Source organism: Oncorhynchus mykiss, chromosome 3 (assembly GCF_013265735.2).
Source record: "Oncorhynchus mykiss isolate Arlee chromosome 3, USDA_OmykA_1.1, whole genome shotgun sequence".
Lineage (NCBI taxonomy): Eukaryota > Metazoa > Chordata > Actinopteri > Salmoniformes > Salmonidae > Oncorhynchus > Oncorhynchus mykiss.
The window spans coordinates 33,483,211-33,507,516 of NC_048567.1; the positions used below are offsets into that span (position 1 = coordinate 33,483,211).

The following is a 24,306-nucleotide window of genomic DNA, read 5'->3' on the forward strand; positions in this document are numbered from 1 at the left end:
CTAGCAGATTGACTGGTTAACATTATGTCACAGTTTGGACATTCTGGGTGTTCCTTATTGTGTAGAGAGATTCCTGTCATATTACTAGCACTATTACTATTACTAGTTGTTTATAAACTGTCAAATGAAATGACTGGCTCGTAGAACAATCTATGTGTCTTCATGTACTGTATGTTTGTATGCATGTGGTGGAGAGGCAAAGAGAAAGCCTACATACACTATGTCTAGACTTGGCTCGTTCTTAGGCAGTATCCTTTAAGGCTCTTTCTTAGGCAGTATCCTTTAAGGCTCTTTCTTAGGCAGTATCCTTTAAGGCTCTTTCTTAGGCAGTATCCTTTAAGGCTCTTTCTTAGGCAGTATACTTTAACCTTTCTGATCTCCCCATCCCGGATCCGGGATCGTGAATACAGACTCAAGCTCATTACCATAACGCAACATTAACTATTCATGAAAATCGCAAATGAAATGAAATAAATATGCTAGCTCTCAAGCTTAGCCTTTTGTTAACAACACTGTCATCTCAGATTTTCAAAATATGCTTCTCAACCATTGCAAAACAAGCATTTGTGTAACAGTATTGATGGCTAACGTAGCATTTAGCGTAGCATTTAGCATTAGCATTCAGCTGGCAACATTTACACAAAAAAACAGAAAAGCATTCAAATAAAATCATTTACCTTTGAAGAACTTCAGATGTTTTCAATGAGGAGACTCTCAGATAGCAAATGTTCAGTTTTTCCTGAAAGATTATTTGTTTAGAACAAATCGCTCCGTTTTCTGCGTCACGTTTAGCTATGAAAAAACCCCTGTATCCAGGATTGTGTAAATCTATCAGCAAGCTCATTAGCATAACACAACGTTAACTATTCATGAAAATCGCAAATGAAATGAAATAAATATGCCATCTCTCAAGCTTAGCCTTTTGTAAACAACACTGTCATCTCAGATTTTCAAAATATGCTTCTCAACCATAGGAAAACAATCATTTGTGTAAAAGTAGCTAGCTAGCGTAGCATTTAGCGTTAGCATTAGCGTTAGCATCCAGCACACAACATTTCAACAAAAACATAAAAGCCTTCAAATAAAATAATTTACCTTTGAAGAACTTCAGATGTTTTCAATGAGGAGACTCTCAGTTAGATAGCAGATGCTCAGTTTTTCCAAAAAGATTCTTTGTGTATTAGAAATAGCTCCGTTTTGTACATCACATTTGGCTACCAAAAAAAAACGAAAATTCAGTCCTCAAAAGGCGAACTTTTTTCCAAATGAACTCCATAATATCGACTGAAAACATGGCAAACGTTGTTTAGAATCAATCCTCAAGGTGTTTTTCACATATCTCTTCGATGATATATCGTTCGTGGAAGCATGGTTTCCCCTCTCAATCAAATGGAAAAATACTTGCACATGGCTTTGCGCACCAGTTTCGACGCAGGACACCAGGCGGACACTTGGAAAATGTAGTCTCTTATGGTCAATCTTCCAATGATATGCCTACAAATACGTCACAATGCTGCCGACATCTTGGGGAAACGGCAGAAGGTCTAAGCTTATTCCTGTCGCATTCACAGCCATATAAGGAGACATTAGAAAACAGAGCTTCAGAAATTCTGCTCATTTCCTGTTTGACGTATCATCTTGGTTTCGCCTGTAGAATGAGTTCTGGGGCACTTACAGACAAAATCTTTGCAGATTCTGAAACTTCAGAGTGTTTTCTTTCCAAAACTGTCAAGAACGGGAACGTTTTTTATCCAAAAATGAAATAGCGCCCCTAGAGATGCAACTGGTTAAGGCTCTTTCATTGGCAGTATCCTTTTAGGGATGCTGTCCTGGCCTAGAGGTTATTAGACTCCAAGTAAGTGCCAGTGCGTAAGCAATTGAGACAAGTGACGCTCCACAATAAATTCTACTGAATTTTCCGTCCCATGAGTCACCATTTGGGCAGTTAAACGACCTGGTGATTTAGCAGTAGCTATTAGAAATCGAATACGAAAGCCATAGAGTCAGTTAAGCGAAATGAAAACAAATCATGTCGTCTCACCGGATGTTATATATTTCTCTTATTACTGGATTTACCTGAAAGCCGTATGCATGTGTATTGTATTATTCTCTGTTGTAAGGAAACAGCTACCTCTTGTCTATGACTGATCCCACAGTGATCCCACAGTGCTGTAAGGAATACAAAAGCATTGGAATGGCGCGAAGCAGGGGCATGACATGTTTGCACCCCTCTCCTATGTTTAAGGCTGTGTGTTGTCTGTAATAGCATCTAAATGACATCTAAATAGATCGTATTAGCGTCTAATTATCGGATCTCTTAACCCCTCTTTGGAGTGTATCGTTTGGCAGAGGCAAAATGCTGAGTAACGATTTGCTTTACAGCCATCTTCATAATGCATTCATGACATACAGTCATTTAGTCAGCCACCAATTGTGCAAGTTCTCCCACTTAAAAAGATGAGAGAGTCCTGTAATTGTCATCATAGGTACACTTCAACTATGACAGACAAAATGAGCAAAGAAAATCCAGAAAATCACATTGTAGGACTTTTAATGAATTTATTTGCAAATTATGGTGGAAAATAAGTATTTGGTCAATAACAAAAGTTTATCTCAATACAATACAATACTTGTTATATACCCTTTGTTGGCAATGACAGAGGTCAAACGTTTTCTGTAAGTCTTCACAAGGTTTTCACACACTGTTGCTGGTATTTTGGCCCATTCCTCCATGCAGATCTCCTCTAGAGCAGTGATGTTTTGGGGCTGTTGCTGGGCAACACGGACTTTCAACTCCCTCCAAAGATTTTCTATGGGGTTGAGATCTGGAGACTGGCTAGGCCACTCCAGGTCCTTGAAATGCTTCTTACGAAGCCACTCCTTCATTTCCCGGGCGGTGTGTTTGGGATCATTGTCATGCTGAAAGACCCAGCCACGTTTCATCTTCAATGCCCTTGCTGACGGAAGGAGGTTTTCACTCAAAATCTCACGATACATGGCCCCATTCATTCTTTCCTTTACACGGATCAGTCGTCCTGGTCCCTTTGCAGAAAAACAGCCCCAAAGCATGATGTTTCCACCCCCATGCTTCACAGTAGGTATGGTGTTCTCTGGATGCAACTCAGCATTCTTTGTCCTCCAAACACGACAAGTTGAGTTTTTACCAAAAAGTTATATTTTGGTTTCATCTGACCATATGACATTCTCCCAATCTTCTTCTGGATCATCCAAATGCTCTCTAGCAAACTTCAGACGGGCCTGGACATGTACTGGCTTAAGCAGGGGGACACGTCTGGCACTGCAGGATCTTTGCTCACCGTTCTTGTGATCATTTTGACCCCACGGGGTGAGCTCTTGCGTGGAGCCCCAGATCGAGGGAGATTATCAGTGGTCTTGTATGTCTTCCACAGTTCCACACAGTTCTTTGTGTGTTTCCTGTTAGCCCCGATGTGCCCATTCTCTGTGTTCCCTGTTAGCCCCGATGTGCCCATTCTCTGTGTTCCCTGTTAGCCCCAATGTGCCTATTCTCTGTGTTCCCTGTTAGCCCCAATGTGCCCATTCTCTGTGTTCCCTGTTAGCCCCAATGTGCCCATTCTCTGTGTTCCCTATTAGCCCCAATGTGCCCATTCTCTATATTCCCTGTTAGCCCCAATGTGCCCATTCTCTGTGTTCCCTGTTAGCCCCAATGTGCCCATTCTCTGTGTTCCCTATTAGACCCAATGTGCCCATTCTCTGTGTTCCCTGTTAGCCCCAATGTGCCCATTCTCTGTGTTCCCTATTAGACCCAATGTGCCCATTCTCTGTGTTCCCTGTTAGCCCCAATGTGCCCATTCTCTGTGTTCCCTATTAGCCCCAATGTGCCCATTCTCTATATTCCCTATTAGACCCAATGTGACCATTCTCTATATTCCCTGTTAGCCCCAATGTGACCATTCTCTATATTCCCTGTTAGCCCCAATGTGACCATTCTCTGTGTTCCCTGTTAGTCCCAACGTGACCATTCTCTATATTCCCTATTAGACCCAATGTGACCATTCTCTATATTCCCTGTTAGCCCCAATGTGAGCATTATTTGTGTCAGACCTCCTCTGTCTCTTCTTCTCATCTCTCTATGTGCTTCCCTCCAGACCCTTTATCAAATAAAGTGTAATCACCTGTCAAGAGCTCCCCTGTTACTCTGTGTTCCCTGACATCAATTTTCCCTTGAGTCTTCATGTTTTAGCGTTGAACATTTCCCTAACCCAGGGTCCTGGAAAGTTACTGAGTGTGCAGGCTTTTGTTCCAGCCCAGTACCATCACACTAATAGTACAAATAATCTACTAATTATAGTATTTTCCCATCTAAGCCTGCTGGGCTGGAATAAAAGCCTGCACCGCCAGTAGCTCTCTAGGTTCAAAGTTGGAGACCCCTGCTCATAACCTATGTGTCTGATCCATGTACTGTACGATATACTATAGCCCTGTGGCCCCTGTAGTAATATGTTGCCCATCTCTTCTCGTTCTCCAGGCCCCTGAGAGTCTCCTGCAGTCCCTGGAGACTCACCTGAACACTCTGGAGGGGAAGAAGCCGTAAGTACCAACCGCACTCTCCACCAACCACACTTGAATCCTTACCCCATGGGCGTCTTTGTAACCAGGGTGCTACTTGGGAGTGGGACTACTTTACTTACTATTTACTTCATGTTTGAGAATTCAGAAATCTCACTATGGTTCATATGCATGCATGCACATCCTTAAAGTCTGTGGAGTAAATAAATAAAGAACACACACCCTAAAGGTGAAACAGAAAGTCGTACTGGGGGTGGCAGGTAGTCTAACTGTTAAGAGCGGTTAAGAGCATTGGGCCAGTAACCGAAAGGTCTCTGGTTCGAATCCCTGAGCCGACTAGGTGAGAAATCTGTCAATGTGCCCTTGAGCAAGGCACTTAACCAGAATTGCTCCTGTAAGTCGCTCTAGATGAGTGCATCTGTTAAATGACTGAAATGGAAACATTCTGACTCTTTTTGCTGTGGATTTATTTCACCAAAACTTTGGCTAAAAAGCCTCCATCAGGGTGTGAAAATAGAAAATAGTATGTGACCATCCAGTGAACCTAAATTAGACCTGTGCTTGACCCTGATGTCCCATAGGCTTTAATTAGGCCCAGCCTCTCTCAATTAACATCATGAAGACTTCCAGTGTATGCCCTCTAGATTGTGTGATTTTTAGGGGCAGTGTTCGGACTGAATCTGTCATCACCAGACTGTCAGTCGTGTGTTCTCGACAGGACCTTAGTAGGGCAATGATCCAGGGTAGTATTTGTGGGGGGCATCATCAGATCGGATGAAATTTCATACGATGACCTTGCTGCTAGAAGTATGGAAAGAAACTTAGCAGATTAAGTTTTTAGCAAATACCAGTGATTGTCAATGTGTGTTACAGAGAGGATGTTCACAGAGACGATGTGTGAGTATTGTGTTGGATCTACTACAGAATGACTTGACGGGGAGGGCCGGGTCATTTCTTGCTGTTGTCTTGTATTGAAATGAATGAAACTGTAAAAAAAAAAGTCCCCAGTTGTTTCGTCACGTTCACATGCGGATTCTATGGAATTGACATTTCAACCTCCAGTTTAAAGTCATGTCTTGCAGCGTTGTGAAGTTCAAATGGGATTCTATAGAGTTTATGTGAACTTGGCATATTTGTGGTTGTTCGGTGTCTCTTCTGAGTTTTGACTCTCTCTCAATATTAATATGAACTTTGACAGCTGACTCACTTTGCGTCGTTTTTTTAATAATGTGACGTGAATCTGGTGGCCTAGCTCTTCAATGTTCATGTTAACTTCATTGTCATGTTATTGGGATCAACCCACCTCCTCAAAGCTTTTGATGCATGTCATTGCTAAACATGGGTTTTGTTATGTGTGGAAAGTAAGAATGAAAAGCTTTGTTCAAGGAAGTGGTTTAATATTGTTTTATTCGGTATTGCAAATCTAAACTACGGATGCAGTACACTCCTAGAAAAAAAGGCTTCCATAAGAGTTTTTCGGCTGTCCCCGTAGGAGAACCCTTTTTTGCTTCCAGGTAGAACTCTTTTGGCTTCCGTATAGAACCGTCTGTGATAAGGGTTCTACATGGAACCCAAAAGGGTTCTACCTGGAAGCAAAAACGGTTCTTCAAAGGGTTCTCCTATGGGGACAGCCGTATAACCCTTATTGGTTCTAAATAGCACTTTTTTTTCCTAAGAGTGTATGTTTTCACAATGGAGTTGCCTGGAAATGCCTGCTCTCTGCCACCAAAACAACAGGGCTTCTTTTAGCTGTCAATCTGACACAGCTCAGTAACAGCCATTGTGCTTCACCGTGCATATCATCTGGTGATGCTATGGTGGTTTTAACTCGTTCTTATTGTTTCATTGTTGCAGGTCACCGACCAAGGTGAGTCGGCTACCCCTTATTTTACACCTCAGCCAAACTTTTTGACAACTGCCGACAATTTGAGGATAATTTATTTGTTTATGAGTGTATTCATTTATGAGTAAAACATGTCTGCTTCTGTAACTGTGGCGCGTCGCCATTGCAACTGGCTAACGAGGCTAACCCTCTGTCTGAAAGGTGTGTGAAGAAAATGGCTCCCCGGCCGCAGCCGCCACGCCTACAAAGGCTCCCGCGGCCCCTGCAGGTGCTGCTGCTCCAGTTGCTCCTGCCCGCCCTGGACCACCTGCCAGACCCACGGCGGCACCCACCTTCAAGAGCTCCAACAAGTAGGCGCCCATCTGCTATGGGCTCTTAGGTTGGCCACTTCAAGTGCCACTTCAGGGGCCACACTAGCTTTAACCATTAGCTATGTTGTACAATCTACAGTCTCCAATCTCAAATTAACATTTAACGTATCAACAATGTATCTCATTTAACCCTTTTGTCGTTCTCTATTCCTGTCTCTCCTTCTCCTCTCCCCCTTCTTCATTTTGTCTCTTGTCTCTCTCTCTCTCTCTCTCTCTCTCTCTCTCTCTCTCTCTCTCTCTCTCTCTCTCTCTCTCTCTTTATCTCTCTGTTACTCTCTCTACCTCCCCCCTCTCTTTCTCTCACTCTATCTGCAGTGCTCTGCTAGACTTGGACCCATTGTCAGCCTCCCCATCAGCAGGTGGAGCAGCAGCCTCTATCTCGTCATGGGGAGGTAAGACATTTCATATCTGGGTTGCAATTCTTTATGCCAAACAATATATATATAGATTTTTTACATGAGCGTTTCTCATTGCAGGTCGAGGACTTCCCTCCCTGTTTCAGTTAGTTTTCTTCCGTTTGGTGCCTAATGAATTCCACCCTGCTCTCTTTCATGCTTTCTACCTACATCCTCCTCTCCACCCTTACTCAAGGGAAGGGCTGATATTGGCATATATTCAAACCTGGCCCATCTGCAGATTGAAATTGCATAAGGGCCTCTTACTCATAGAAAACGCTATTTTTCCTTGGAGTGTTTTGTTGTTTTCAGATGGCAGTTTGAAAATCAGAAGTACAGTAGTTACGTGCTATTGTAGTGAGTTATTGACCCTGATAGGCATTTCCATGTTTATATTCTCTGTATGTAATCCCTCACTCACGTCTTCTCTTGCTCTCTCTCTCTCTCTCTCTCTCTCTCTCTCTCTCTCTCTCTCTCTATCGCTCTTCCTCTTTCTCTCTCTCTCTGTCTCGCTCTCTCTCTCTCTTTCATTGTCTTGTACAGACCTGCTTGGTGGCGGTGAGTACCGAGGAACATTCTGTTCTTTACAGCTCCCATCCACAGCAGAGCATGACAACTGCTAGGATTTACATCTGAAGTTATGATCAACACCTATCTGGAGGCTTAGGCCACGTTCCAGGCTGACTGCAGTAAACACCCGGATAGGGGTTTAACATATCAGCTAACCACATCATCAGCTAGCCACATCATATGATACAGCAATCTGCTACCGACTGCACAGTCAAGTTGATGCAATGATGTACTGCAATGTAGTCTGTCTGGAACATAACCATTGTACCTGTGGTTCACTGGGCTTTCAGTGCATGACTCCAGCTGTAGACCTAGGATCTGAGAGGATCAGCCTTCTTCTTAGTCTTGCTCTGTGATCTCTAACAATGTCTCTCAAAGTGTAACATAGTCCTCTCCACTTCTCTATTACCACTGTTTTCTTTGACATATCTTACGTGTATCTTATTTTTCTCAACCCAATCTCTTTACTTCTCTCTCCCTGTTACGTTCCCCACTGTTCCTCTATCCTGTTGTGATTGGGGATGGGCTTGGGTGGGGATGGATGGATGGATGGGTGGGTTGTAGGCTTAGATACCCCCGCTGATCCAACTAGCACCTCTGAGCCAGCCGCTGTTCCCGCCGATGCTGCGGCCGCTCCGGCTGCCACGGCCACAGTGGCCCATACGGATGGCCCCGCCGTGCCCTCTGTGGCCCCCGTGGTGGTGCTGCCCGTGCCCACCACCACCGCCTCTGACATGGATCTGTTTGGAGGTCAGTGGGGGTCAGCCTCATGGGAGGGATCATCATGGCGGACTTGACTACACAGTAGCTGCCTGCTTGTTCGTTACAACCTCTGACCTGCTCACATGTAGTTACACCACCTGGTTCTCCCACTCTCACATTTACGAGTTTCAGTATACATTCTACATACACCTTTAACAAAAAAATGGTCTGTTCATGATATTCTGTATTTGTGCAAAATTCTACTTGGATAGTTATTGGAATAGCTACTGACATCTTGTAAGGACACTCATTTCCAAATGTTCCATCTCGCTAAACATTGATTAGCTTGACAGATTAATCATTATTTGGGCACTACATCAGTCAGTCAATTATTTATCCAAGACAGCAAGCAGGTGAGGAAGTTTTTGCTCTGTACTGTATGGAGAACAGTAGAAACTGTAGTCCGTACTCGGCATATCTCCTCTTTTCACTCTCATTTCTAATAGTAGATATACAGAATTAAATCCCCTATAAAAATTGTATAGCAAAGTGTGGCCCTCTTTTCCATGGATCAAAGAGAGAGTTTGCATTGCCCATCGCTGAGCTTGGCATTTCCTGTCACACAGTACAAGCTTATGATAACATAATGCTATCTTCACTTTCCCAGCGTGTACAAACATTGTGCACACTGAATGCAGCTTTATTCAGCCTGGAAAGTACAGGCCCCATCCATATGATACCAATAAGATCAGCAATTTCAGCAACATCTCGTATTCTCTGTTTTCTCCTAATGCTGATCTCTCATCTTTCTGTTTCTCTCATTCTCTCTATTCTCCTGCTCTTTATTCACCTCCTCATCTCTCTTTCTCCTGCCTCCCCCTTGTTTCTGGGTGTTGCGTTGTGGTTTGTGTCCACGGTCCCCTCCTCTCATGTCCGGTACTCCAGATGCGTTTGCACCCTCCCCAGGTGACGCCCCGCCCAGCAGGGCGCCTGCTGCTGATGCATGTGCCGGATCTGGTGGGTGATAACACTGCTCAGTGTGTGTGTGCGTGTGTGTGTGTGCGCACGTGCATGTGTGTAAGGGAGCATATGCTTGTACACACGTGTGCACTCTTCCAACACACGTGTGTGTTGTCTGTGCAAGAGTGTATGCGTGAGATCCTGAAGCTTGGGTAGCTCAAAGCTGCTTCTGCTACCATATGGGACAGTAGTAAATCATCTGACACATTGCATTGGGGCCTACCGTCCCGACCCTAACCCCACTATCAGGGGCCCAAGCCTCGGCCTCCCTCCGCCACTCAGCCCTGCTTTCAGAACAGCCCCCCTTCTTCTCTCACCTCGTAATATTCACCTGGTGATGAATACTTGAGTAAAACACAGCCCAAATCCTAGAATTGTTTATATTTCATGTAGTTGATATCACTTCATACTAACTGACCAGCTTTATTTACCCTGTTTTGTTTCTCTCTTTGGCCTGAATGTGTAAGTACTAATCGACTTCTGTAGAAGCCCAAAAGTACAGTGTGTGTAATTCACATGGCTCCATTACTGTGTGTGTGTAGGGCTTTGGTCTTATGGCTTAGAATAGTAGGACAGTTTTACGTTGAATTATGCATATACAGTGCCTTTATCATGTATTTGGATTCTATGTAGACAGAGCTTATTAGTGTGGAAGCAGATTCATGCCAAAATGTCATTATTTGTATTTGTTTTGGCATGATTCTGCTTCCGTGTGTGTGTGTGTGTGTGTGTGTGTGTGTGTGTGTGTGTGTGTGTGTGTGTGTGTGTGTGTGTGTGTGTGTGTGTGTGTGTGTGTGTGTGTGTTAGTTCTAATGTAACCATTGGACTTCGCCCTCTGTGGCCTGTCTATGTAACTACAGTATTTACGAAACCAGCTGCAGCCCATTCCCTGAGTCTGAGTGTGAGACAGTGAGTATTCTAACCTGTGGCTGTAGAACAAGGTTAATGGTTTCTTTTCTTTACTTCCCCCGAAACCTCATTATGGAAGCTGCTCTAGACATACAATAATATGTATTTTACAGCGTTTGTTGTTTTAACAAACTCTCAACGCTCCCTACTCTCTTCCCCTCCTCCCCTCTCTCGTCATATCCCTTAAACCCCCAAACCCCCATCCTCCGCCCCCCCCCCCCCCTTCTTCCCTCCTCCTGAAGACCCCTTCGCTCCATCGGAGGGGAGTGTGAACATGGCTCCAGAGATGGACCTCTTTGCTATGAAGTTCGATAACACGCTGGCTGCCCCAGAAGCAGCCAGCCCCACCTCCAGTGCAGTGCCTATCATCGTCGCCCCCATCGAGCCCCCTGCTGCCACTCCCGTTCCCTCCACTACCACCACCACTGAGTCTGCAGCCGCCCCCGCCCCTGCCGTCCCCACTCTCGACCTCTTTGGTGGTAAAGTGCACATTCTACTTCGCACACTGCATTGCTCTGCGCTATGTCAATGATGATGATGGTGATGATGATGGTGATGATAATGGCGATGATACAGCAACTTCCCTACATTTTAGATTTGTTTTTATAATGATGTTTTCTTCTGTTATTATTCGTTTGATTTAAGTCACAGGCATTGAGTGAATCACACATTTTGACCGCCTCAGCAAATGAGAAATGAAAAGGGTATGATGATGGGCACAGTATGTGGATCTATCAAATTAGGATTCTTCTCTGCATCCTTCCTGTGTAGACAAGGAGTAAATACACAGATCTCAAAACTGGATGCCTTCTAATGGTATACTACCTATTGAAACTAACAGTAACACTTCCCTTCAAACCGGCAAAGAATGCATTATGATGCCGTTATCGTGTATTGTAAGATGTCATGAGCATACATGCCTTGTAATCATTTTATAATGATCGCGACTAAATAACAGCCAGAATGAGTCAAAACATATTATAGGGCTTATTATTAGACATTATAAAGCCTCAGACGTGCTTATAACAGGTTTTGAAGCATTAAACCTGCAGGCTGTTACAAAATGAACCTTTTCAGTTGTCAGTACATCTATGTGAGGCTATTATTTGTATTGACTTTCAGAGGCATTGATTAAATGCGTTGGCTCAACGTGTTGTGATTTCAATCTCAATCATGAACCCTTATAGTCAGTCAAAGCTAGAGGGAAGTGAGCAGAGTTGTGTTTAGTAGGGAGACATTTATTTGAGTTATTACCTGAACGTGTTCAATAAGAACGCACATTTTCATTTTCTGTGGCAAAAGTGTTTGAACTTGACCTAGTTGTTATAGTCACTCTAGCTGCAGTGTGCCTGCATGACAACCTTTGCTTTCTTCACCTCCAACCTCTGACCAAGGTTGTAGATGTCAACACCCTTCATTTGAGCATATCTTCATTTTATCTTTCACCTGATTTTAGTTCATCTTTTCCTTCGTTTTCAATAATCACTTTGCAATTTAAAGATGAATCGGTAACACTTTGTAACAAACTTTCAAGAATAAGCAATTATAAAGTAACGCAATGCTTATTCATGAAAGTCATTGGTTCCTTTAAAACAAAATGTTTTTTTTGATTTGTGCTTTTTTTGTTGTTGCTTTTCTCCGTTTCCCCTCTGAACTCATGCTGTATAGATTGTATACTGAATGTAACTGTGTGTCCTTGTTTATAGATTCTATGTTTGAGAAAAGCCCTACCGCAGAAAAAGCTGATGCTGCTGTTACTCCTAGCGTAGATCTATTTGGGGCAGGTACAGGACGTGGATTGCTTTCTTTTTTTGGAACTTCTTCTTCATCTCTTCTGTCCTTCCTCCTCAAACATCTGTTTCACCACACGTCTTGGTTTGTCCCCATAGTGGTATGCGACTTGTGCATGCACCCAATCCAGGGTTGGGCCAATTTGAATTGAAGTCAGTCAATTCAGGAAGTGATTTGAATTGAACATTCAAAATTAGGGAATTGTTTGAAACAAATTGCTTCTTCTTTTCAGTTTAATTTATTTGAAATTATTCATTCGGAATTTCATTTTACTTCCTGTATTGGCTGACTTCGAATTGATCCCAACTCTGGACCCACTGGCTAAATAACAGTAACTCCTACCACAGCTTTCACTCTCTCTGTTATGCTAATGCTCCTCTGTGCTCTTCTACTTCACTCTTCCTACTTCCTCGACCTCCTTCCTCGGGTGTTTCCCTGGAAGATCTCCCTACTATCTCTCGCGGGCCGTCTCCTTTGCCTCCCGAGGCCAATGCTGATGAAGACCTCTTGTCTGGTGTGACTGGTGAGTTACACTATCTGCCCACTCTAAGCTGACCTCACTCCATGATCACCTATGGGAAAACTTCCTGTATCTCCAACTCTGCCTGCATGACTACAGCATGCAGTACTACAAGCTTGGTAGTGCACCTCCCTGTCAGCCTGTCAATCAATGTATCTCTTCAGGAAGTGACCGGAACGTTTTTTTGTGATCAGAAGAAACATAATCATTTTTCAATGATTCAAAAGTTTGGGGTCACTTAGAAATGTCCTTGTTTTTGAAATAAACTTTTTTTTTTGTCCATTAAAATAACATCAAATTGATCAGAAAGACAGTAGACATGTGTAGACATTGTTAACGGCTGACTTTTAATGGAATATCTAAACCATTCTCAACGTCAACAGTGAAGAGGCGACTCCGGGATGCTGGCCTTCTAGTTCCCCTGGCCAGTGTCTGTGTTCTTCTGCCCATCTTAATCTTTTATTTTTATTGGCCAATCTGAGATATGGCTTTTTCTTTGCAACTCTGCTTAGAAGGCAACTGCGTCCCGGAGTCGCCTCTTCACTGTTTAAAAAAAAAAAATAATAATTTCACCTTTATTTAACCAGTCAACCAACTAGTTGAGAACAAGTTCTCACTTACAACTGCGTCCTGGCCAAGATAAAGCAAAGCAGTGCGACAAAAACAACAACAGAGTTACGCATGGAATAAATAAACAGCATAATGCAATAATAATGCAGTCAATAATACAATAGAAATGTCTATATACAGTGTGTGCAAATGAGGTAGGATAAGGGAGGTAAGGCAATAAATAGGCCATAGTGGCAAAATAATTACAATATAGCAATTAAACACTGGAGTGATAGATGTGCAGAAGATGAGTGTGCAAGTAGAGATATTGGGGTGCAAAGGAGCAAAATAAATAAAATATATAACAGTATGGGGGATGAGGTTGTTGGATGGGCTATTTACAGATGGGCTATGTACAGGTGCAGTGATTTGTGAGCTGCTCTGACAGCTGGTGCTTAAAGTTAGTGAAGGGATATGAGTCTCCAGCTTCAGTGATTTTTGTAGTTCATTCCAGTCATTGGCAGCAGAGAACTGTAAGGAAAGGCGGCCAAAGGAGGAATTGGCTTTGGGGGTAACCAGTGAGATATACCTTCTGGAGCGCGTGCTACGGGTGGGTGCTGCTATGGTGACCAGTAAGCTGAGATAAGGCGGGGCTTTACCTAGCAAAGACTTATAGATGACCTGGAGCCAGTGGGTTTGGCAACGAGTATGAAGCGAGGGCCAGCCAACGAGAGCTTACAGGTCGCAGTGGTGGGTAGTATATGGGGCTTTGGTGACAAAACAGATGGCACTGTGATAGACCGCATCCAATTTGCTGAGTAGAGTGTTGGAGGCTATTTTGTAAATGACATCGCCAAAGTCAAGGATCGGTAAGATAGTCAGTTTTACGAGGGTATGTTTTGCAGCATGAGTGAAGGATGCTTTGTTTTGCGAAATAGGAAGCCGATTCTAGATTTAATTTTGGATTGGAGATGCTTCATGTGAGTCTGGAAGGAGAGTTTACAGTCTAACCAGACACCTAGTTATTTGTAGTTGTCCACATATTCTAGGTCAGAACCGTCCAGAGTAGTGATGCTGGATGGGCAGGCAAGTGTAGATAGCGATCGGTTGAAGAGCATGCATTTAGTTTTACTTGCATTTAAGAGCAGTTGGAGGCCAAGGAAGGAGAGTTGTATGGCGTTGAAGCTCGTCTGGAGGTCTGGAGGGTAGTTAACACAGTGTCCAAAGAAGGGCCAGATGTATACAAAATCACTGCAACCTGTATGTTCTGTGAAGGGAGTAGTACACAGCGTTGTACGAGATCTTCAGTTTCTTGGCAATTTCTCGCATGGAATAGCCTTCATTTTTCAGAACAAGAATAGACTGATGAGTTTCAGAAGAAAGTTATTTGTTTCTGGCCATTTTGAGCCTGTAATCAAACCCACAAATGCTGATGCTCCAGATACTCAACTAGTCTAAAGAAGGCCAGTTGTATTGCTTCTTTAATCAGAACAACAGTTTTCAGGTGTGGTAACACAATTGCAAAAGGTTTTTCTAATGATCAATTAGCCTTTTAAAATTCTAAACTTGGATTAGCTATCACAACGTGCAATTGGAACACAGGAGGGATGGTTGCTGATAATGGGCCTCTGTTCTCCTATGTAGATATTCCATAAAAAATCAGCCGTTTCCAGCTACAATAGTCATTTACAACGTTAACCATGTATACAGTTTATTTCTGATGAATTTGATGTTATTTTAATAGACAAAAAATGTGCTCTTCTTTCAATAAGTAGGACATTTCTAAGTGACCCCAAACTTTTGAAAGGTAGTGTATATATAGTACCAGTCAAAAGTTTGGAAACACCTACTCATTCAAGTTTTTTTTCTTTCTTTTTACTATTTTCTACATTGTAGAATAATAGTGAAGACATCAGAACTATGAAATAACACATATGGAATAATGAAGTAACCAAAAAAGTGTTAAACAAATCTAAATATATTTTATATTTGAGATTCTTCAAAAGTACACCCTTTTCCTTGATGATAGCTTTGCACACTCTTGGCAAAGCATGCCATTCCATGAGCGCAGCATTTATGTTTCAACTCGAATCAATGAGCCCAACCAGTTCTCCATGACAACAAAATCTCAAATCAAAAGACCAAGTCCATATTATGGCAAGAACAGCTCAAATAAACAAAGAGAAATGACAGTCCGTCATGATTCCATATGTGTTATTTCGTAGTTTTGATGTCTTCACTATTATTCTAGAAAACCCTGAGTCGGTGTGTCCAAACCTTTGACTGGTACTGTATATAACGCTGTTTTTTTTCAAAGTGTGGTAAAATGCTCTCCTCTCTCATTCTGTAGATGCATTCTCTGCTATGGCTCCAGCACCAGCAGTGGCTCCAACTCCAGCTCAAGCCCCGGATCCAGCTCCAGCTCCAGCTCCTGCCCCTGCAACTGTCTCTCCTCCCGAACCTGAGCCCTCTGCACCTGCACCTGTCATTGACCTGCTAGGTGCGTACTGTACCACGAAATCCACCACTTCCTCTACACCTTCATGGATTTGACGCTGATGCTGAGTAACATATGACCTTTTCCATACATACATCTTTTCGTCTTGTGTACTTTGTTTGCAGTGATTTTTTAAATGGACATTTCTCCATTAGCCAGCAGCATACCACCCTGCATACCACTGCTGGCTTGCTTCTGAAGCTAAGCAGGGTTGGTCCTGGTCAGTCCCTGGATGGGAGACCAGATGCTGCTGGAAGTTGTGTTGGAGGGCCGGTAGGAGGCACTCTTTCCTCTGGTCTAAAAAATATCCTAATGCCCCAGGGCAGTGATTGGGGACATCTCACTGTGTTGGGTGCTGTCTTTCAGATGGGACGTTAAACGGGTGTCCTGACTCTCTGAGGTCATTAAAAAAATCCCATGGCACTTATTGTAAGAGTAGGTGTGTTAACCCTGGTGTCCTGGCTAAATTCCCAATCTGGCCCTCAAACCATCACAGTCGCCTAATCATCCCCAGTTTACAATTGGCTCATTCCTCTTCTCCCCTGTAACTATTCCCCAGGTTGTTGCTGTAAATGAGAATGTCTTCTCAGTCAACTTACCTGGTAAAATAAAAAAAATATTTTTTTTGGTTGTTAAATATAGCTGTTAGGTGTGAAGGAAATTTGTAAGTGGGGAGCTGTTCATGTGTACGTATCTTCGTAGCCAGGATAACAGACCCTAGATACGTCTAGATCTAGGAGAGAGATAGTGTAATATGTTTGGTGTAGCAGTATATACCAGAAGTTTTCCTCTGCATCTGGTTTTGGATTATGTAGCCAATGTAGCATTGCTTGCTAGTTAGCTGTGTATGTCTTAGTAGCAGCCATTGAGCAGTGACCGTCACCCGCCCTGAAACCTCAAAGTACTGTCTCCCGCATCAAGAAACACCTTTGGATTTTCAGGTTAAGGCTTCTTGAGTTGTGTTGTTTTGGTGTGCAGAGAGTTTTGAGTTCATACACAGGTTGAGATGGAAATTCTACCCTCTTGCAATTGTATGGTACTTAGAGGTGTGTGTGTGTATGCTTGCGTGCATGCGTGCACGTGCTTGTGTTTTGCTGCAGGGTTGGGGAGTAAGGGATTACAAAAAACGGTAACTGTAATCCATTACGTTACCAGCAAAAATGATTGTAATCAGATTACCGATACTTTTGAAAAAACTAGATGATTACTTCGAGGATTACTTTTAAATTCAGAAAGGATGTTTGCAGAAAAAAATATTTTACACTTCTCTGTTTTCTTAATGGCATTCAAATCAGCATTGAAAAAAGGCTCAAGTTTAAATTTGTTCCACCTGAGCGAGTCTGACCACAAGTCAGAGACCACTTTGATGACACACCATATGTGTTTGATAGATCACGAGAAAAGAGCAGGAATAGTCTTTTGTAGGCTACAGTCCAAGCTATGTCTTCCAATGGTGCGACTGCTGTCGGCATCCAAAGATGATCCAACTTGAATAAACGCTTGGAGGTAAGGATGACAGTAGAGGTGTAGTCTACGGCTTTACGGATATCACTTATTATTGATATCTACATGGCGCATAGATGTGAATCACACTGCTGCTCTCTCATTTAGCTATTTGCGCCTTACGGATTGTGGTTGTTGTGGATGGCTGTTCACAAATCTAAATCTGTATTTGAACCCAATAGTGGTTGAATTCAAGAAGTTTAAGCTGCCTATCAATCATTGTTTTTGAAACCAGTGGACAGCCTGTGAAAAATGCGCTCTTGTGCAATGGAATGGCATGCTTTGTGTGCAAGAGTGTGCAAAGCTGTCATCAAGGCAAAATGTGGCTACTTTGAAGAATCTCAAATATAAAATATATTTAGATTTGTTTAACACTTTTTTGGTTATTACAAAGTTTGGACGCACCTACTCATTCAAGGGTTTTTCTTTATTTTTTACTATTTTCTACATTGTAGAATAATAGTGAAGACATAAAAACTATGAAATAACACATATGGAATCATGTAGTAACCAAAAAAGTGTTATCAAATATAAATGTATTTTATATTTGAGATTCTTCAAAGTAGCCACCCTTTCTTTGCCTTGATGAAAGCCCAATCAGTCCTCCATGACAACAACATAAAAAAACCAGAGTAGAGCTGGCTAAAACGTCCTTAGTTTTGGGGTCATGCTCAGGTAAAACAATTTGGCTAATCTATACTTATCTATACTCCATATTTCCAGGTCCTATTCTTGAAGATCAAGGGGTATAACATTTATTGGAATGACTGGAATTCTGATAGACTTTGATTTTTAATGTGAAGATATAATTTAATTGTGTTGCTATCTGTAGTAGAAAGCGATGGGTCAGAAGAAGCCTACATAACTAACCCATAAAGTAAAATGTAACATCCATATATGGCCAGCTATGTAAACTTTAACACTGATTTATTCTGCAATAAATGTCTTTCAATTGGTAACATACATTTTTGTCTTCTTCTAATGCCTCTTAAGGGGAAAGTAATCTAAAAGTAACGGAATGCAATCAGATTACATGATTGAGTTTGGGTAATCCAAAAGTTACATTACTGATTACAATTTTGGATAGGTAACTAGTAACAGTAACGGATTAAAATTAGAAAGTAACCTAGCCAAACCTGGTTTACTGTACAGTGAGACCTGTCTCACTGCCTGTCTGCCTCCCCTCCCCCTCCCTTCCTGGCCCATGGCTAACTAACTCTTCCCTACTGTCGCTCTACAGACACATTCAGTAGTCCTACTCTGTTGGACGCTACGCCCGCTGCCCCTGGGGGACCAGAAGAGGATCTGTTGGGTGGTACGCACACACACACACACACACACACACACACACACACACACACACACACACGCACACACACACACGTTTTAGCTTTAACCCAGCTGTAACACCATAATCAATGTCTCGGTGAGCAGCTAATTAGTAGAATAAAGTGAGCTGGATTAGAGTTGTAGTAAAAGCATGCAGACTGCAGTTCTCCAGGAGAAGGGTTGGGAGCCCCTGCTCTAAGACAGCCATCTGCATTTGTGATTCATACTGCACGTATAGTATGTTAATATTGAGTACCGTGACACAAGGTAACTTAAATCAATGAAATTCTAATCAATGGAAATTAAAATCATTATCATCGCATATAATACCCACATTCAAATGGTTCCCCACTTTCAGGACTGATGTCTCCTAGCCTGACTCCCACGGCGGCCCTTGCTTCTCTGGCCCCCACTCTGGCTCCAGCCCTCGCCCCTACCCTAGCTCCTGTCTCAGCCCAGAATGACTTGCTGGAGGGTGGCTTCGACACCCTCGGCGCCCTGCCCCCACTAATCCCCGCCACCCCAGCAGCTGCAGATACAGTGCCGGCCGCAGCAGCACCCTCTGGTGGCTTTGATGCATCAGGTAGGGGACACTTTCTGCTCCATGTGTGTATCCTGAGGGAAGTGTGTGTGTGTGTTCTGCATGCATGACTGACGCTGCCAAGAATCACCGCCACTGTCCCTATTATGTAACGCTGAGGGATCAACGGTCACCACTGCTCACGGTTGAACTCCTCAACACTGCTTCTCTCTCGCTCTCATCTCACATGCGCACATGCAGAACACTTACTACTGTGCTCCCCATCCTATTTCAACTCCTTCTTTCTCTATACGTTGTTCTCCCTCTCCCTCCGTCCCTCCTCTGTCACATACTACCTTTCCACATTTCTCCCCTCACATCCTTTCCTTGTCCACTCTGCCCTGGTCTCTTCCTGCCATCCCCTCTCTCTCTCTCTGTCACTGCTGGGTCATTGCTTGCTGCTACTGCGTAATTGGTGAGTTCACAAGCCTTTCTCCCCATAGTGCTTTGCAGTATGAGCTGTTTTGTCACGTTCCCTTTTTTTTGTATATATATATATATTCCATTTTTGTATGTTTCAATATGTTTGTCTCATGTATGAGACAATGTAATGTATGTATTTCTCCCATTTGTAACGTTTGCCAGATTCTACCCTCATTTTCAACATAGTGCCCTTTGAAGCTGCGATGCTGGCACTGTGGTAGTCTAAAAGCACATTTAAACACAGTTATAGACTTGAATGTTCAGATAATGTTGTAGTGATTGCCTTACAGTGGCTATATGTTAATCTCTCGTGGGCAGACTAGATAAACATAAAATGTACCAAATTACGCAAGATTTTTATTCTGGGTTAACCGAGATTAGGTGCATATTGTTTCTGCCCTGTTCGGTTTATGCATTGCACACCAGAGTACTGTACTGAATGCTATTGTTGTGGTGAGGAATTGTATGGTGATGATTTCACATCTGCCCCCTCTTTGTGAAGATTAGGGATAATAAAGATTTTATTCCATGCTGTATGTTTCCAACATCTTACTCCCCTTGTTTCTACCTTTTCCCTCAAAGTTTTTGGTGGATTAGGGGACCTACTGATGCCAGCCATAACACCCCAGTCCACTGGGGGTAGTGTGGGCAGCACAGGCAGTGGTGGGGGGAATACCAAGGTGGCCCCCGCGGTCGGGGGTGGCATGGCAGGTGCCACAGCTATTAAACGGCCATCCATCGGGGGCGACTTGGACTCCTCACTAGCAAACCTGGTTGGAGGCATGTATTGATCACACCTGGACAGCCTTCATGGTTGTGATTACTGTTTTTTTGTCCGTTTAAAAATGATTTCTGAAATTGCTTTTTTTCTCTCTTGCAGATCTGGGGATTCAGAAAAAGTACGGACGGAATTTCTCTGTGTTCGTGCTTGTGTGTGTGTGTGTGTGTGTGTGCATGTGTGTGTTCTCCTTTTTTTTTGTGTGCTTCCTAAATAACAATCAAAGTCATGCGGCATCTAGTGTGTACTCCCAAACCTTCCAGCTAGCTGATGACAACTTTGGTGTCCTCTGTGTCTCGTATAGGGACCATCAGTGGAATGACAAGAAGCTGACAGGAGGATCTAACTGGACCCCCCAGGTAGCTCCTCCCAGCTGGGGCGCTCCTGGGCCTATGATGGTAAAAGCCTCCACAAGCCTCCCAATATTAGCAAAGAACCGTTATTGGGACATTTAAAATTGAAATCAAATCAAAGTTGATTGGTCATATGCACAGGTTACAGGTTGTAAATAGTACAGTGAAATGCTTACTTGCAAGCTCCCCTCAACAGTACAATACACATTTATAAAAAATAAAAAATGAAATGTGTTCGAGTGAGTAGTGATATGGTTGAGCAGCTTAGATGGATAGTAACAGCAATGGTGCACGGGTTTGTGTGTGCGCGTGCGTGCGTGTGAGATGTTTGTGTGCGGGGGGGGGGGGGGGGGGGGGGTGAGGTATGTGTGTGTGTGTAAGGGTGGATGAGTGAAAGTCTCTTGGGTGCAGCTGTGAAGAGAGTCAGTCCCCAGTGATGGACTGGGCAGTCTTCACCACCCTCTGTAGAGCCTGGAGAGAGTAGAATTTATGTATATTGGAAATAAGCTGTGGACTTGAATGGGAAAGGATTGTTAAGGAATGGAAATTATGTTCTATGACGTAGAGCTGTGAACCGTTTTTGTCTTGACTTCCTGTTTCTAGGGTGGTCCCGCCCCTGGAGCCCCAGGTGCCCCTGGAGCCATGCCTCTGCCCATGGGAGCACAGCCTGGCTTTGGCATGGTGAGATACTGGACAGGATGCCCAGAAGCCAACATGGACAGCTATACTTATAAATGAGCTCAGTGCTCTTATTCGAGGCAGGAAGTAGTTATTGGTCAATTCCATGAACCCCTTCCATCTCTTTCCAGGCCTCAACAGCTGGATCTGGAGTTCCCATGATGCCTCCCATGATGATGGGCCAGCCAATGATGGGTCAACCCATGAGACCACCCCTGCCAGGAGCTGCAGCACCAGGGGCACCGGTAACACACACACACACACACATGCATGCACACGCACACACACACAGATACACACTCACATTCATTCTCAGATTTTAAAAAATCCAAACCCTCAAACACATACACAGGAATGTGCACATAAGTATACAGAATCACCTGTTACTCCTTTAGTTATAAACGTATTAAAAGGGGAAATATACTCATATATTCTTCATTAGTCCACTTTTGATACATTCTCATAAAATGATGCATGTCAACATTCATGTTTTTTCAAGATATATTGCTTTTAGTCTCCCGATCACCAAAGTCAAAGTGCAAAACATCACAATAAGACTTTTCTACAAAGTAAACACAGGCTTGCTATTTGGAAAGGAATAAGTCTTGTATGTGCAAAATAAAGATATTTTAAAGGCAATGTATTTGAAGTGGTTCTCGATTCGTTCTTTCTGTTTTCCAGCTGTCTCCAGGACCTGCTGCCACCCAGAGCAAAAAGCCCAAGGACCCACTAGCAGACCTCAACCTCAAGGACTTAATGTAACCCCCCAGCCCTGGTGTGTGTTCAGGACATTAAACTCTCATCCTGGTGTGATGCTAGTCTTGCCTGGTGTCAGATCTGTTTCTATGGTTTTGACAACTTATGATCGTTGTCATGCCAATGACTATAGGAGTTGGTTATACAGCACAAAGAGATCTGGGACCAGGCTAATGCTAGTCTTGTGTCAGTGGTCAAACTTAGAGTATGTTTTTCTCCTTATTGTCTTCCAGCTCTTGTTTTTCTGGAGCTGGGCCCTCTGGCTGCCTGTCTTATTTTGGCATTCTGCACATCCCGGGACACCAGAGACCCTCCTCGGCTACTCACCCATAGGAGACCCCCTTCCTCCACTCCACCCCCGCCCCCTGTGTAATGTTGTAGCACAAACTGTGAAAGTGAAACCTTAGTGAGAAAAAAACAAGTGTGTGCTTAACTAGATGTAACCCTTTGTCTAAACAAAACCACACAAAACCTACAAAAAAATGTCTATAAAAGCAAGCCAGAAACCCGAGCAGAAGCTGAACGCGTATGTGCTGTATGTATTTAGATAATTTTTTCCAGTAGTGTTGGCGTGTTGAGTTGAATGATGGATGCGTGTTTGTTTGGTGCCCTCAGCTCCACCTTCGGCCCTGCACTGACTGGCCTTCTGATCACTCTAGAGGGGGAGGGGCTTCCACCCTGCCTCACCCTGATTGGATAAGAGGGGTAAGCAAAGCAGCCCCGTCAATTTTGGATGAAATGTGCAATGTGTCGTTCACAGAAGTTCTTCTTCGGTGGTGTATATACATTACACTGGGAAATCTCTAAGGATTTGTCTCTACTCTGTACAGTATGTCTGTGGAAGAGCATATTGATGTGAATCTGATATCAAATTGTAAGAAGTCATGTGACCATTATCTTATTTCCTTTCATCTTTTGAACGTATTTAGAAACTGATATGATATGAATATATGATTAATATAAATAAGCAACATGTACGGGCTCCTGAATCCTAAATTACCATCCAATATTTTTTTTTAATGATGTTCAGTATATTTATACGTTTTTTGTCAGCGTTTATTTTTCTATTTATTCATTTTTTAGATTTGGGGCGTCATGTCCAGCTTTATTTGTACTTCCTCTCTCTGTTGACATTGTTTGTGAATCTGCTGTAAAACGTTTTCGGATATTTTTATCAACAGATCATATCTTACCGCCTATTTTCAGAGAAAATGTGTTTATATTTGAGTTATTCCTATTCAAGAGGAAGGTCAAACAGTGCATACCAGGAGCCAAATATTGCCAGTATCTCATATCTCAATGCAGAGGAGAACAGTCTTTAGTTAAACCACTAAAACAAGTTGTGTACAGTAAGTCTACTTCCTGGTATCACCGGCACTCTCCCTATGGACCTATCACTGTCCTCCTCGTCAGTGGTCTGCTGTTTGATTTTCAGAATTGCTCGTACTTTATTATTAGCATTATTACTATGACTAGACCACGGTTGGTACTGGATATGTAGTGTTATTTTTGTATTTGAGAAGGAACAGAAACATCCTTATCGCCCTGTTCCCCAACCCCCCCCCCCCCCCATCCCAGATGTTGTTACATGTTTCCGTTCGGTTTCCTCCCGCCTTGTTAGTGAATCAGTAATATTGTACATGGTAACATGGGCGGAGCGGAGAGCCTGTGTATACCCAGTCAGAAGAGGACACTGTTGAACAGTGTGCATTCCATGTCTATCTAGGCAGCTGTTTAGAACCAGTGAAACCAGTCCTGTGCTGTATAACCCCCAGATATAACAAATACTGTGTTGTGTCATTGCGAGACTGTTTCGACAATTGTTGTGGGGGAAAAAAATATGGATTTCAAAAAATGGGAAAACATCATCATTTTCATTATTGAGTTACATTATTATTTTATTATTATTATTTACTATGCCCCTCCCCAGTGCATGTAAGCCCTTTTAGATGCAATAAACTCAATGATGGAAAGAATGGACCATTACTGATCGCCCATCTTTTTCTTATATTGATAGATCAGAACATGGATGCATTGCATTTTTAATCCGGTGCACTAAATGTCATGACATAGGAATGACATCAATAGGCGTAACCTGGGTTGTGTTCATTAGGGCGCACAATTGAAAACAATTTTAAAATGTAAATGACTGTTTCCTATTGGACAAGTCCAAGAAGTGCCTAATGATCAT

The 24,306-nt window shown here is 42.9% G+C and overlaps 1 protein-coding gene across 7 annotated transcripts in view; it reads left to right on the top strand.

The window, feature by feature from the left end:
- Window positions 1–24,095, top strand: part of snap91a (synaptosome associated protein 91a) — a 56,865-nt gene extending 32,770 nt beyond the window's left edge. For 5 of the 7 annotated variants that reach the window (XM_036973908.1, XM_036973907.1, XM_021596324.2 and 2 more), the window contains 21 exons: window positions 4,508–4,569; window positions 5,422–5,445; window positions 6,403–6,415; window positions 6,593–6,741; window positions 7,078–7,154; window positions 7,701–7,715; window positions 8,292–8,477; window positions 9,375–9,446; window positions 10,601–10,837; window positions 12,065–12,142; window positions 12,592–12,672; window positions 15,569–15,718; window positions 18,459–18,533; window positions 18,906–19,130; window positions 20,133–20,330; window positions 20,431–20,449; window positions 20,633–20,726; window positions 21,285–21,362; window positions 21,491–21,604; window positions 22,041–22,134; window positions 22,349–24,095. In XM_036973908.1, the coding sequence (XP_036829803.1) occupies window positions 4,508–4,569; window positions 5,422–5,445; window positions 6,403–6,415; window positions 6,593–6,741; window positions 7,078–7,154; window positions 7,701–7,715; window positions 8,292–8,477; window positions 9,375–9,446; window positions 10,601–10,837; window positions 12,065–12,142; window positions 12,592–12,672; window positions 15,569–15,718; window positions 18,459–18,533; window positions 18,906–19,130; window positions 20,133–20,330; window positions 20,431–20,449; window positions 20,633–20,726; window positions 21,285–21,362; window positions 21,491–21,604; window positions 22,041–22,121 (2,028 nt within the window). In that variant the 3' untranslated portion in view covers window positions 22,122–22,134; window positions 22,349–24,095. The remainder of the gene's footprint in view (window positions 1–4,507; window positions 4,570–5,421; window positions 5,446–6,402; window positions 6,416–6,592; window positions 6,742–7,077; window positions 7,155–7,700; window positions 7,716–8,291; window positions 8,478–9,374; window positions 9,447–10,600; window positions 10,838–12,064; window positions 12,143–12,591; window positions 12,673–15,568; window positions 15,719–18,458; window positions 18,534–18,905; window positions 19,131–20,132; window positions 20,331–20,430; window positions 20,450–20,632; window positions 20,727–21,284; window positions 21,363–21,490; window positions 21,605–22,040; window positions 22,135–22,348) is intronic. The other 2 variants (XM_036973910.1, XM_036973909.1) reach the window with 2 other exon arrangements.
- Window positions 24,096–24,306: the final 211 nt, after the last annotated feature.